Source organism: Leptopilina boulardi, unplaced genomic scaffold (assembly GCF_019393585.1).
Source record: "Leptopilina boulardi isolate dan_hultmark-lab unplaced genomic scaffold, ZJU_Lbou_2.1 LbouV2_297, whole genome shotgun sequence".
NCBI lineage: Eukaryota > Metazoa > Arthropoda > Insecta > Hymenoptera > Figitidae > Leptopilina > Leptopilina boulardi.
In genome coordinates this window covers 391023-407214 of record NW_026137859.1, presented here as the reverse complement: position 1 = coordinate 407214, position 16192 = coordinate 391023, and the positions used below count along the sequence as shown (strand labels likewise).

The 16192-nt window shown below is 30.8% G+C and overlaps 1 protein-coding gene and 1 long non-coding RNA gene across 4 annotated transcripts in view; one reads left to right on the top strand and one right to left on the bottom strand.

Moving 5' to 3' along the window:
* Positions 1–16192, bottom strand: part of LOC127282314 (programmed cell death 6-interacting protein) — a 177553-nt gene that overhangs the window by 113224 nt on the left and 48137 nt on the right. For all 3 annotated transcript variants that reach the window (XM_051306483.1, XM_051306484.1, XM_051306485.1), the window contains 2 exons: positions 1951–2078; positions 967–1245 (listed from right to left, as the gene is read on the bottom strand). In XM_051306483.1, the coding sequence (XP_051162440.1) occupies positions 967–1245; positions 1951–2078 (407 nt within the window). The remainder of the gene's footprint in view (positions 1–966; positions 1246–1950; positions 2079–16192) is intronic.
* Positions 13742–16090, top strand: LOC127282318 (uncharacterized). Its single transcript, XR_007843194.1, has 5 exons — positions 13742–14803; positions 14949–15047; positions 15225–15460; positions 15624–15711; positions 15807–16090. It is a non-coding gene; the product is annotated as an uncharacterized LOC127282318 (long non-coding RNA).

Sequence of the window (16192 nt, the reverse complement as noted above, 5' to 3'; positions counted from 1 at the left end):
TTAACTCTACATTTCAAACTTTGGGATTTATTTCATGATATCTCGCTTAAACGATTAGCTAGGATTTCAATTCAAATGGATTTGTAATGTCCAAACTTTCTTTAAAACATCCTTGTTTGCCGATTTGCTCGTCATTTTTGGTTGGAACTTTCAGGCTTTCTGACCACAGTGCCCATTATGAAAATTAGAGAAGTTATTCTTAACATCATAGGCAATAAGTATAAAAAATTAAAATTTGATTATATTATTATATAAAAGAATAATTTTTTCCGGGTATTCCGTACTACCTCGTTTACAATTTTAATAATTAGGGGTCATAATTTTCAAAATAAAGCGGAAAATATACAATATTTATGATACCTGACTATATAGTATAATACATTACAAAAAAAGGGAAAGAAGAACAATTTTGTAAATTTTGTAGGGAAAAGCTGTCCCATTATGAAAATTAGAGAATTTATTCTTAACGTCATCGGCAATGAGTAGAAAAAAAATTTTTGAAATCGAAGAGGTAGTTTTTTCAAAAAAAGGAATTCAAAAATTTTTTTTTTACTTTTTTCCAGGCAAAAAAATTTTTTTTTCATGAACTATTTTTTGCTTAAAATAGCATCTTTTTGTGAGAAATTTAAAAAAAATTTCTCTTATTTGGATAACAAGAACAAAAGTTACATGGTTTTTTTAAAAAAATGACATAAATTTTCAATTAGAGATATCTCAAAACATCCCATGGAATTGCTCTATATAATCGTAACTCAGAGCTCAGTTTAATATTAAAACATTATTACGTATTAAAATTTGAGAAACGATTATATTATACGAAAATTGAGATACGATTTTATTATTTGTAAAATGAGCTACGTTCATATTAAACTGAGCTCCGAGTTATGATTATATAGTTTTGACAATTGAAATACGATTGTATCAACAGGAGGCATCAATATAATACAAAGTGTAAAAATAACTTACCAAATGAATCCACTCTTTATCCCAAAATGATCGAAAAATTTCTTTCTGAAACAATTTTAAAGCTTCTGCATAAAATTCTTCAACTTGAGCTGCCAATTTTGCAATTATTCCATCTTTCATACTATCATAAATTGCTTTATGTACAAAAATTTCTTGTGCTTGAGCGAGCATTAAAGCAGATAAAGCACCAAGTGTTTCTGGACTCATATCTGGAGTCGGCTCCTGTTGAATAGCTAACATCACATTTCCCTTAAGATAGTTGAATATTCCGGCTGATTGCTAAATTTAATTTAAAAATGCACAGTTTAATATATAAATTTACTCATTCATCGCTAAGTAACATTTATGAAAAGTTCCAAAAACATAACACTTACAATAGAAATTTTTTAATTTTAACACTAAGCATACAGTTAGACGGCCCTAAAAATGAGAAAGTGGGGGTGATTTAAAGGGACACCGCCTATTATTCGAATTTTTTCTGACTATACATGTAATAAAAAAATTTTTGTCAGGTATGTTTTTTGATGATCTTTCCAATGGTGAATATTGTTTATTAAAATGTTTGAATTTTGACCTTGATTTTCTATAATTAAACATAAATTTGCTATTTTCACCAAAATCGGTCCTTTTTACAAAATAAACTTTTTGCCAATTTTGAGAAAAAATCGGATATTTTTGTTTTATAACTCATGAACGTAACCTCCAATTAGGTTCGTAATATTTTTTCTGTAATCTACGGTGTAAGTGTTAGTCAGTGCACAAATTATTAATAACCGTAAACAAACTAAAAAAATTTTTTCGCTTTATTGGAATCTAAAAATTCTTTGGACAGTAATCGAAAATTTAATGAAAAGTTTTTTAAATTTTAGTGAAAGTATTTTATATTTTGATTAACCAGTCAAAGAAAATTCTATTGCTAGTGTTTTATATTTTTTTATATTTATCATACTTATTTCTAAATAAGATTTAAACATTTTATCAAACCTGCAATAATTTAGCTGCTAATTTTAGTCCTTCATCATTTTCAAGAGATTGTGAAGCAGCAATGGAACTTTGTAAAGCCGCAATATTAAAAAGTACACACATTTTCTCATATGAAATTGTACTAATAGCTGTAAAATAATCAAATAAAATTAATTATTAAATAATAACTATTACATAACTAACATAAATTTTGTGCCAAAAATAATACTAGACTTCTGATACCGGGTTCATGAAGAGTGGGGAAAGGTAGATAATATGTATATGTTTCCAACTCAAGATTTTTTAAGCTGTGCTGTTGAAAAATTATGAAAGCTCTGCTAAACCAGTTTTTCAATTACGATTAATTCTCATGCGATTTTAGATGAAAAAGTTCTGTACAAGAATTGTAGAGCTTAAAAATACCTTTAAAATGACGGGTCGCAAGTTAAAAAATATTAAATTGTTTAGTTACAAAGTCACTTTTTTAATTATTAATTGACTCTGAAAATAATAAATAAATAATTGTAATACTTTGTGAAAGTATGCCACTTAATAAGTATGCCCTTAATAAGCATACAAAATTTGGCCCCAAAAGAATAAGTAGTTTTTGCAAAGTTCCATTTGCGTGGCGTGCAATGTAACACAGCCAATTTTTAACCGATTTTATCCAAACTTACCACAAATCTTCTTTATCTTACTGACTACTGCATGACAAGCTCCTTTTTTTAAAAAAAATTTGTTAACAAATATTTTTGAACATTGTTTTTTAAAAAGAAAGTGATTTTATTCAAAATGGTCCCCAATTTTCAAAAAAAAATTTTTTTAATTTTCTCTTCGTCATGCAAAGCGTATTTGCGTATTTTAATGGTAAAAATTTTGATTTTTAATTTTAGTCGAGATTTGTGACCTGTAGGCTGCACGGCGCAAAATCAAAGATGCAAGTTCAAACGTCTGTAACGTCGCCATTTTGTAATATTTAAAAAAAAATTTTTGTTATAAAGCTTATATTGTGTACTTTAAGGCAAATTCAATAAGCTTTACCAGTTAAAAAAAAAATTCCTGAAAAAACGTGCATTTTTTTTTGGCGCGAGCGCCTGTCGTAACTGGCGAGCTTCCCCCACTCCACTGATTTTCGCGAGATATATTCTTACCCCTAATTTAACCTTATTTTTTTATAAAAAAACCCTTTACTAAAGTGTGCATAGATTTTTCATCCATTAGTGTAACTAATGAACTAAATAAATCATAAAAAACCAAATAAAAATATTTAAAAACACACGTTTAGGATTTTTTTGAAAAAAAAATTATCTTCCCTCTCCTTAGAGCCATTTCAACTTTCTTTTTTTTTAAATTTGCAAAAAAATATACTTAATTGAATGTCTTTTACGCCAGTAATGAACGAATTCCGTTGCAAAAAACCATGTTTTTAATAAACAAATAGAATTTGCTCACTCCTCCGAAGTGAGGAATCGGCGTGTCTCGTCAAAATAGAAGAGGAGGTCGCTAAGATGGTGAAATCTTGCGACATCCAGAAGAACGTCAACAGGACGGTAAAGCATGACCTTAAAATCATCCAAGCCCTGGTGACCGAGGCAAAGGAGAAGCGGCTGACGAGTCCGACTTCGACTTGTTCTGTGTTCTCAGCGGTGCGGGGATTAAACGGAAGGACCGTAATGAGGAGAAGGAACGACGCTTTAACCGCAGGCTTAAAAACGCTGTTAAGGAAGCGCAAAAAAGGAGGAGAGAGGGTGACAGTCCGGAAGTGACTCGAGCCCCATCAGGTAAGAGAAAGAAGAAGGAGGCGCCTCCAATGGCAAGAGCTACAAGGAGGGGAGGCCTCTTGATTAAAATCGGGGAAAACTCCAACAGGGAGGCTTTCACCGCTGAGGTTACCAATTTTAATTCAGAAGCTGGATCATAGAACCGACACTTGGTTTATTCGAAGACATAGGGGAGAGCAAAGAGTTCTACTATTCAACTTCTTAATTTTCAGTGGTCAATTACATCATATTAAATTTTTCACCCGATTTCGAGTAATTGTAATTTCAAAAGCCCAAAATTTAACATTTAAATCGAATTATGTTGATATTTATTCATTTTTAACTTAAATTTTATCTGTGTCGCACATCATATCACCCCAAACAATTTCAAAAAGGACAAAACGGACGATTTTGAAAATTCGAAAAAACTTGAGGACAAATCAAAATTCTGAAAATCTAATAATTCAGATTTATAGTACAGTGGAAACTCTCTATAACGAAACTCTCTATAAGATAAAAGTCTCCTTAACGTAAACATCTGTTCAAATTGGTTAGTTTGTATTTAAAGCTGTATATACATACACTCTCTTTAACGAAGCAATCACTCACTATAACGCAAGTACAATATCTCAAAACGAAAAATTTCTTCTCCTAACTTTGTTTCATTTATTTACTTTGGTGTGGTGTTATTGCTGCCACATAGATTTTTATGGTAGGTAGATATATATAAAAAGTATTTGTTACTGTGAAAAATTAATTTAGTCTCTGTTTGAGTTTTCTACAAGTCGAATGTGACTAATTGTGCGTGGCTTGTAAAAGAGTTTTTCTATAGACGAAAAGGTTTCAGTAATTCATACATGGCAAAGCAGAAACACGTCCATCTTTGGACAAATGACACCAGTTTCTGGATGCTAATAAAATTTAATTATAAACACAGTACTGAAAAAATCATTTTAGAATATTATTATATGATAAATAAATGAGGATATTACGATGTGATTAAATTAATTAAAAATATAATAAATAAATTAATCAATTGAGCGTCTACATGCAATAATCGGTCGAGCGCTCGGCTGAACGCTGTAATGCCAGTCAGACGGGTCAAAAAGTAAAAAAAAAAGAAAATGAAAATTTTGATTTTTAAAAAATAGTACCATGCAGAAAATGAAGAGACGCATCTTTTTTTCCTTTGAGATTTTTTTATAGGACGAAAATTTAATTTAATAAATCCAAAAAACTGAAAATTTTTTTTTCACTATTTTCATTATATTTTTAAACATAAATCGTCGTAACATCCACAAATATTAATGAAATCGATTAAAATTCGGTATACAAACGCATTAGAGTCTAGAGAATACGATAAATTAATAAAAAAATTTATAATCATTAATTATTCAATAAATTATTATTATTATTAATGACGTGTCGATAATCACGATTTCTTACCTTCGCCGAGAAAAAGTCTGTGAGGAACTTTCGAGTTGAAAGAACTTCCAGTGAGACATTTGTTTATTAATATATAAAGAAGTTTTTTGGAAATTTTCGAGTCAATTCATTCACAACTTTCAAAAATATAAGTGTTTTTTGAAAAAGCGGGTGGCGCGCTAGCGAGTCGCCGCGTAGAGAGTTTCGTCTGCTAGAATAATAGGCGATAGTGTTTTGTTTTCGTACATATTTTTTATTTATTTTCGTATATAAGCAAGCATGTCCGGCAATGTTCTCTAGACCCTAATGCGTTTGTATACCGAATTTTAATCGATTTCATTAATATTTGTGGAAGTTACGACGATTTATGTTTAAAAATATAATGAAAATAGTGAAAAAAAAATTTTCAGTTTTTTGGATTTATTAAATTAAATTTTCGTCCTATAAAAAAATCTCAAAGGAAAAAAAGATGCGTCCCTTCATTTTCTGCATGGTACTATTATTTAAAAATCAAAATTTTCATTTTCTTTTTTTTTTTTACTTTTTGACCCGTCTGACTGGCATTACAGCGTTCAGCCGAGTGCTCGACCGATTATTGCATGTAGACGCTCAATTATATTAATATAATTGAACAAGAAAAACAAATAATTAAACTTTATTAAAAGAATAAAATGCATGTTTAAAGTTAGGAAATATAATAAGACAATAAAAAAACAGGATGCCATTTTTTAAACCAATAAGATAGGCGTTACTTTCCATCTTTTATTCTTTCTCTCTCGTCAGCAAATATCATTAAATTAAAATATTATTTAATATTCATATTTTTTTAATAAATATATTAAAAACAAAAGAAGAAATAATTTTTTTTATTACATGAATAAACAAATAACAAACAATTTAACGTTGATAAGAGAATAAAATGCATATTGAAAGTCAGGAGAGATAAACAGCCAATAAGAAAACAGGACACCCTTTTGTCATTATTATTAATTATTATTAACCAATAAGATATAAGTTACTTTCCTATCTGTCCCTCCTTTGCTTCTTTTCGTTGTCCTTTTTAAAGTAATTTTTTAATATATCTAGTCTGAGGAGAGCTGTTGTCAATTTCTCATCAAGTCATGATTAAATAATGTTTATATATCACCATCAGACAAACATTCAACATTTTTAAAACCCACAAAAAAATCAAACATTTTCAGAAACTAGAACCAAAAAAAATATGTCTATCAAAATTATAAAAAGTTATTAATTTTTTACGAGAGGTTTTTCACTCTAGAAAATAACGATTTTAGTGGTAAGAATATTTTCAGAATTATTTGTCGAACAAACGAAGAATGAAGAGTAAATCACGAATAATATTTCAATCAAAAAATTTGAGGAGTATTGATTTACACAATCTAGAATTAACAAATCAGATGAAATAACAAGAGAATCCGAGGGAATTTTAGGAGTAACGAAGGAATAGTGCAGTATAGCGTACGAATACTGTATGAACCGCCAAGAATTTTCAAGAATATCGGGAATACCTGGGAGTCTCGAACGGTCGTTGGTCATCTGCGCATACGAGTTCGCGCAATACGAGCACGTGTTTATATGTATGTGTTTATATGAAATATAAATAATTATATAAATAAATAACTGAAAAATGTAATTTTTTATTAGAAAATTTTGTGAGGAACAAATTATAACTTCAGAATAATTATTGTATAGTAAAACTTAATTTCTGTTTTTATACAACAAAGTTTTCAAACAAAAAGTTCGAAAAAATTCCTTAATTATTATATTTTAATGTAAAAGATAAAATTGCAATTTTTGTCTTTAATTTATTTAAATTCAATAAAACGTTTATAATATTATGATATCTGTAATAACATGAGTATATCAAATAATATTAGGTGTATTCTCATTTTTAGTATGACAAAGATTAATTTCCTGTGAAAATATTGGATGTGCCAGTTTAAATATTTGAAATCTGACTTCAGATTCGTAATCAGAAACTCCAAAAACCCCCAAGTAACGAGTTTTAAGCGAATACGATAAACTTTTCAAAAACGTGTCCGCCATATTGGATCCACCATTTTGAATTTTAGAAATCTGACTTCAGATTCGTAATCAGAGTCCCCAAAAACCCCCGAGTAACGAGTTTCAAGCGAATCAGATGAACTTTTCAAAAACGTGTCCGCCATATTGGTTTTTTGGGGTTATGTCAAAACCCCGATTTCATGGGGTTAAATGGACCTCGAATTCGGATTCAGCGACCCAAAACAAAGTATACATAGTCAGATCCTCAGATTATAACTTATTTTGTGTGTGGCTGTGTTATTAACAATTATCAATTATTAATTATAATTAAATATATAATTATATTATTATATCAATATATTCATTACTATTTACTCGATTTATGTTTAACAAGTTGCTTCAGCTGCAAGAAATGATTAAATGTTGCTTCAATTCTGTGCAATATACAGCGAACAGAATCTGAGAATCGACGGGAATACATAAGAGTATGAGGGAGTAGTGTTTAGAGAGAGTCTGCGCGAATACGAGTTGAAATTTTGCATAAACGTCGACTTACTTTTAGAATTCATCGAGCTATTTCACAGATGCTGGAATAAAATGAAATATCGTGAAACACTGCATTTAAGTTATTGTGGACAGTGAAGTCACTTGCATTTATCCAGAATCTTCATGAAATCAAATAACGTACTCGCAAGTATTCTAGAGTGAAAACCCCCTCGATTTTTAATAATACTTGGTATCTAGAGGTTTTTGGTGTCGCTGACAAAGAATCTGACGTCAGATTTTCAAAATTCAAAATGGAGTTTTTTCAGGGTTTCTACAAATTTCTCTTCGTGAAATTCCATGAGTTTTCCATGATTTCCAGGCGATAAATGATAAAATTTCCATGATACTTTCAAACTCACTATAAACATAAATTATGACGAATTAAAATACTAAAAATGGGTTATTTTCAACGAACATGTAAATTCTAGTCTTAGATCATGGAATTGAAAAAATTCCAAGAGATTTACATGATTCCTTGATTCAAAATGAATTTCCATGATTTGTAGAAACCCTGATTTATTTACCGCCATTTTGAACTTTGAAAATCTGACACGAGATTTATAATCAGCGAGCCTGAAAACTCTCAGATAAGAAGTTTTATAAAATATTAATAATTTTTAAAAGATATCTTATCACTTTTTATTTATGGATTGTTTTCACCACTAAAAACCACAAACGACTTGATCTAGAAAAAACGGCTAAACACGGGTATGTTTTTTGGTCCTAGTTTCTGCAAATGTTTGATTTTTTGTGGATCAAAAATCGTGTCTGACGGTGTAATACTTACATGAATTATGGTTTACAATGAATGTAGTGTTTTTTAATGAATTAAGGTTTACATTGTTATTCTGCCTTCTTTTATAAATATATAACTTTTTTTACTTTTTTTATGTTTGAAATAATTCTGCCTTTCCTTAAAGGGTAACCCAACTAACATTAATGTTATTATCACGACACTACTTAAACTTTATCAACAAGCATTCTTCCAAGTCAGGAAACTCAGCTTTACGATATCTTTTGGTGGAGAAATTGTTACTTAAATCTTAATAATAATTCTGTTTAATTTTCAGAATTAAGGAATCCGAAGATGGTGAAAATGAAGAGGAAATTAATATACAAAATATGGTCATTAAAACTCCTATTTGAAAATTAAAAAATCTATTTTTGAAAATACAATATAGTGAGCTATTAAATAATTAATTAGATTGTTGCTACGTTTCTTTAAATGTAAAGAAATTGGCAACAACTTTAGATACGAAGACGAGATAGAATTATTTGAAATAGAGAAAAGAATTCAAACCATCCCAGTAAAAAATTGTATGCTTTATGAAGTTGAGTAAAAAGTCTATTCAAAGAGTTAGGATAAGAAGTTGCTAACAAGGAACACTAGGTAGATGTCTCCTTCCGATTTCGTTCATCTTGATATATGTTGTAGTACTCGAAAAACTAATTAATACGTATATTTTCTTATCGGCAATTGTGAACATTTTAGGCGTGAAAACCACCACTAAAGTTTTTACGGAAATATAGAAATTTCACAATAAAAAGAAAAATTAAATAAAAAATTTTTTGTTTTGATCAATAATAATTTAGCACGAAAAATGGAATTAACCGGATAACTGGTACTGTATCATATATGTACAAAAAAAACATGACAATTCTGGTACTGCATCATATAATTATGTACATATTTGAATAACTCTTGAAAATTTCAACTGATTTGAACAAAAATTGATATATAACCGTTTTTCGACATGCTCTACCCGAATAAGGCGTTATTTTTGTGAAATTTTGAATCTTAACCTCAATATTACAACAACAAAGCCACAAAAAAATTTATTACCTCCCTCGTTAGCTAGTGAAAGATTCACGACCCAAGAGTGTACCGGCAAGGAGGTTACGGAAGAATTTTACTGTTACGTACGTTGTCCTAAGCAGTTATTTTTAAATCAAAGTTATAAGGGTTCAGAAGGTAAGACAGAAATTAACTTCAATTTAATTTATATATTTTAATACATTAATTGCGTTAATTTATGTACATAAATTTAGAATCTAAATTTTATGTTTAATGATTAATTTTGTGATTGTTTTTCTTTTAAATTTTCCATTTTGTAATATGTATATTTTAAAAATAATTAAAGTGAGAGAGCAAAAATAATCCCGTTTTTATTTTGCTTCACTGTGCGTCTTCTGTCGATTGGACCTTGCGGCAATATTTCCAATAAAATATTAACGAATGTAGCGATGTGTAGCATTGAAAATGTTACAGACGCAACGAGAAATATTGCGACAATTTTCAAAATCTAAACTTAAAAAAAAACAATGTAAGAAAAGAATGTGCAACCATTGTGGCAGAGTTTCGAATATAACAAATTTTGAACTGATGTTATTTTTGCGAATTCAAAAAATAAATATTGTTATTAAAAGAAAAATTAAATTGTTTTATAGAAAATTTTCACAAATAATAATAATTAATAAGAATGAAAGGAAAAAGAAAGAATTAAATTAAATATCTCACGCTGTGGGAACAGCATGTGATGGGCAGCTACGGTTACACACACACATATGGACTTCCGTGCCTATGAGTACTCGTACAACCATGGGTTCTTCGCGCTACGGGCATACATATAAGCGCTTGTACGTAACAGTGCTACACCAACACATCGCATTCCTTTACTCTCTACCTTGGTTTTTTTCATTGAGATCCTCATTTCTTTCCTCTGAAACTACAGGCCTATGGACTACAGCATTTTAAAGCAAAAGCACGTGAGTTTGAAATTTCGACTCACTGTTGTATATACAATGCACTATTCTCAAAGTGTTTGTTATGAAATGATATGACTCAAATCCCAATAAATTTAAACATTTTGTTGTAACTTGCAGTTAGCAATAAAATGACGGAAGGATGTAAGTTACAGGGATATTTAAATAAATATACATGTTTCCGTTCTCACGAAGACCAGCGTGAGATTCAAACACGTCAACAAAAATGTAATGTCCAATGGGCCTCGTGCATTTTCCCTACTTCTATTCTTTATTACTCCCTAAATTCTAAATTATCCCACCTAGACCCCGAGGTAAGGACTAGAGGCATGTCGCAAAATTTCAATTAACGCAGTACAACTTTCCTCGCTCATTAATAAACACTTCTCCTGGCTCTGGCCTGGCAGAAGAGTTCCTTGAGCCTGGAAACGCGGCGACTAAGCGCGTCCGCGAGTCGGAACCCGTGTTAGATCTTCATACAAAGTTATAAGTAAACAAGGGCGGACGAAAATAAAATTAAATTCTTCAGTTGGCAAAGTCCAGTGGAAGCCAACTTGAGTAAGCATTCTAATTAATTATATGATTAATTGATTGGAATTCTTGTTATTCAACTGGCCAGTCAGTACCCGAGGTACCTGCGCCATCACAACTCGGTGGACCTACAAGCGCGACAGCGCTGCCAACCTCTTGTTTTGCCCGTTGAACGGAGTTGTAAAACCCGTGTGTGGACGACGTTCAGCGGTAGTTTTAAACATCGTAGCGTAAGTAAAAATAATGTATCGTTCATATTCTTAATTTCATTTTGTACTTCATTTAAATTTTATTTCAATAAACAATACTTGTAACAGAAAACTGAGCTTGGAAAAGGAATCAGAGGCACAAAAAACCTTCTAGAACCAGTTTTTATGTAATTTTGTTGATAATTGGCTTCTACCAGAATTGTCACGAAAACTGGAAAATGATCCACTAACCGGTTAAAAAGTAGCATTTTCACTACCAACCCCCAAAAATTAACTGTTTTTAGGGGTATTTACCCCAATTCACCCTACGAACAGAATATGAAGAGTATGGCGATGATTTCTCAGGACCCAAACATTCTTAATTTGCTTATCAAAATGAAGTTTAAATCGTATTTTAACGGAAAAATACTTTTTAGGGGTAATTACCTAGGTAAAATAAAATTCTAGTCTTGAAAATATTTTCAAAATGAAAAGAAAGTATCCCTCTTATTATATAGATGATTTTTGCAGAAGAAATACATTTTTTTCAGATAAAGTCTTTTATTTGAAATAATATAATTTAAGGAGTTGTTTACCCCTATCTACCCCCTGGACAAATTTTTTTACATTTGTTAATATTTTACAACTCTTACATCTAATTATTAAATATTAATTATTAAACATCCTTAAGGGGTGAAAAATAAAAGTTGAGGATGAAATTTTCATTTTTTCAACAAACTTGAAAGAAAATCAAAACTGGTTCTAGAATGTTTTTTGTCCTTCTAATTCCATTCCTAAGATCAGTTTTCATTTTGCAACATCCTAAAGGGGTGATAAAAACACAAAAAAATTGAATTGAATTGCATTTTTTTTATATTGTGAAATTTCTATATTTCCATAAAAACTTTACGGGTGGTTTTAACCCCTTAAATGTTCACCATTGCCGATAAAAAAATATACGTATTAATTAGTTTTTCGAGTACTACAACTGCTGTTAAATAGCAGAGGGGAAGCTAATAGGAAGCATGTTATGGTCGATTTTTATCTTTTTAAACGCTTCCATTGTCTTTTTTTCATTGGAGTAATTTGAGATTTTTTTTTCCTTGCGCTTATTGGTCAAAAGTTTGCTATTTCGAATGACGTACTTTTTTTTAACTAATAAAAATGCTTTCGCTCAATTTACCCAGCCCGAAGGCTTTCCGGACGCTCTAAAGAAACTTTGGATTTTCGAAATGCCTGAAAAAATTTCTTTGGCGAAAAAATACGTAATTGTCTTTTTCTGCTTGTGAAAAATTAATAAAACATTATAGAAAATGCAACTGCACGGAAAGAAAGTTTGTAACAATATTTGATATTATGGTGTTACTTTTTAGTATATTGGGTTACAATTGCAGAACGTTTTGGCATGATACCGATTTTCGATACTATTTTTAAGAATGATTGAGATTAAAATAAGAATATTTAATATAGTTGGAAAAAAATTTTGATATAATATTTACAAAATCTGAAATCTTTTTATTGAAACACAAAAATGTCAAATTTTAATAAGCTCTTTATTAATTTTTCTAACCAAATATTTCAAACTTAGTAATTAGAATTGTATAAAATGATATAATTATTTCACATTTTGATATTTTTGATATGAAAATTGAAAGAGAAATATCAAAGTTAACGAGATTCGACGAAATTTGCCGAAGTTGAACGTTCGGAATTGACCGATACTCACCGAGTAGTAACGAAGACTGACGAAGCTCTTTAGACTTGGATTAACGTTTCGCGAGTTCGAACGTACTGGCCGGCGTGGATTTAATACACTTGTGAAGTGAGGTTATGTAGTGAGAAAAAACGTTGCAGGCTGATTTTATGGATATAAATATTCAATTTGTAACTACTACCTAAATATAAATATACTTTGTGTGCAATTACAACATAAGAAGTATTATATTGTATAAGCAGAAAAAGAAACAAGATTTTTACCGTATAAGGGAAACTATTCAAAATCTGGATTACTGTACAAAAACCCGAATACACGCGCCCGAATCCAGGTGCCCGAAGGGTATTACGCCCGAAAAAAATATATGTAAATTTATATGTAATTAAAAACATTTATTGCACACATTTGCCGGTATATAATTGAATATTGTTAGCTAAATTTTCCAAGTATTTCATCACTTCATCTTTCTCTTTGAAATGCTCATACGATTCAGCTATTGTTGTGTATCGACGTTGCATCGCGATCCATTTTCTTCGTGAAGCTGCTTTTACGGATCGTCCAAGGCCAAGCTCGACAAGAAAAGTTTCTGTTTCCCTTTGCTCCTTTTGAATTTGAATCAGAAATGAATACAAATCTGGATGATTCTTATTGACAAGTAGTTTAAACCTGTTGTGCCACCCTTCACTCACATTATTAGTTCGATGAAGACCCTGCAGTGTGGCCTCATATTGATTCCACAGTTCGATTGGGTATCGCGGAGGGATAGCACGGCGTCGACCACGTCCTGCTCGACCTCGAACATAAGTATTGTCAAAGTAGTCCATAATATTCAATAAGTCATCGCGAGCATCATCCATCAAGCTACCGAAGGCATCAGTAACATCAGCTACAGGAACAAAACAAAGGCTCACAAGCATATGAGTTTGCTTACGCAAGGTATTGTCGACGGGATCATTATAGGCAACTTGAAGGCCTTCTGCTTGGATTTTTCTATATATAGACTGTTTGAGATGAAAATAGCAACAATTTATTTGAGTGTTAGGATATTCCGAGTGACATGCATTTATAATGGCTAATTCGTAATCAGAAACAATCCTCTGAGGTCTACAGTGATGTATTCCGTACGCCACAGCAGCAGAAGTAACTGATTTGAAAACAGCTTGGTACTGATGGGTTTCTTTGGATGATAGGAGGGCATACACCAAAGGAGAAGCTATGACGGTCGGTTGATGGTGAAACCTTGAAAGTGACATCTACGTACCAAGTGTCACTGTCGACTAATCGCTCCAAGTTATTTCGTGTGGCGAAAACCAATACGCGTCCCTCACCAAAAGTGTCATCCCCTCGAGAGTCATAGCAGAGAAAGCGTTCGTTGGACAATGTTTTTTGAAAACGGTCAGGCAGTTCCTCGACGTCGTCTAAACTCTTCGGGTTAGGTGGTAGGTGCCGTCTCCTTTCCCTCCTTACACTCTTTTTTAGGCTCTCACGCTCAGGGAGTTTTGCCAAAACTTCAGGACGCAAGTCACCGAGATGTTCGCGTAAAATCTATTTTATAAAATATGCAATTTTTTCTAATTTCTAATTTGTTATAAAAAATTGAGACAAAGAATCTTGTATTAAATGTAATATTGTTTTTTTATTATATTGTCGTAGCGGTCTGTGCATAATACGCTGAGCATAGTGAAGCGAATATTCGTGTCGGTAAACGACCGAATTAATTGATTTTGTTCTTAAACTTGACGACTTCACCGTTCCTGTTTGTGATCAACGCAACGAGTACTCGAGAGCGAGAAATATACCTGTGATAAGAAAGCTATAATCTAATTAACGTGGTGGCCTGCAAAGCGGTCCATTGAATTACGATCCTCTTAAGAGTAGCTGTGTAAACGCCAGTATTTGCGATCACATTGTTATATTGAACGGTGAGTTCTTACATTGTAAAAAACGGAAATAATACCGAATTTTTTATTATTCGCAAGATTTGATATTGATATTATAATTGCGGTGTTTGACCACACCTTTTATGTTAGTAGCAGTAATTTGACAAAGACTTTTCTTTTTATTCAGAACGACCTGTATGTGTATATATTTAAATCAACGTATCTGATCAGATATTAATTATAATAATTAAATTGTATAGTCCGAATCAAGTTTTGAAAGTATATTGTAAGTATGGATGGAGATTTTTAAATTTTAAATATAATAAATATTATTCGGCACAAATTTTAATTATACTTTTTTTTCTTTTTAATAACATAAAGATTTGTTACAATATATTGTGAAATATAATTATTGAGAAGTAGATATGATAGAAAATTTTTAACATTATAATATTGTTTTTAGTATCCCTCAAGCGACTTTTACTGCTCTATCGAAACTGATACCAAAAATTTTCCCGAGTGAATCTGCGGTCACCTATTACAGCCCTTATAAAAATGAAAATGGCGTTGTGGTTCAAACTTCAGGCACGCTATGGTCGCATTATAATTATGTTATTGAGATTCTAAGAAAGACAGGAGTATTAAAACATCCACGTCATCTTGTGGAACAGAAACCTCAAGCTGAAGAATCTTCAGAAGGTAAAGAATTATTTATGATATTGAAATTTAGTATTCATTACTTATTCTTAATCAATTGTTCACTAAACGTTAAATTCATTTTTAATTATTTTGGTAATAAATTTATAATTTGTTCACTTTTACAGATAATGATTAATGATTGTAAGATAACATTCAATTTTAGAAATATTGAATTGTATTCTGGCAAAATTTCAATTACGGATTATTTGAATAAGTATCCGGTTTTAAAAACACAAGACGCAAAGCAGTTGGTAAATTTATTTAAATTCTTAAAATCTGTTATATATAGTCGGTTAGTTAATACATTAATTAATACAATTTCTGGGATTTGATTTTTTTCTCACAGTTCGAGCTTGACTTCGATCTTCGTTATCCAGAAAAAAAAGATCTGGTAAAAATCAGGTGGCCAGGTATAAAAAGTGTCATTACTTCACAATTAATTCAATTGGAGACAAAAGCTGCTACTGGTCGTTCGAAACTTCCAACTGCAGATGTTCTTCTTATAAAAGGATTGGGGAAATTAGAAGAAGATGAGAAAGACCAAAAATATTTTGATTTGCTTAATTTCCTTTTTTGAATGAAATAATTACAAGAATGTTTATAATTTTTTAACTTAAATTTATTTTTAAATGTTTTAGCTCCAGACTTAAAATAATAATTTATAATATTTATAATAATAATTCATTTTGCTCTGTTTTTCTTATGTTGAATGAACCTTGTCTTTTTCGACTT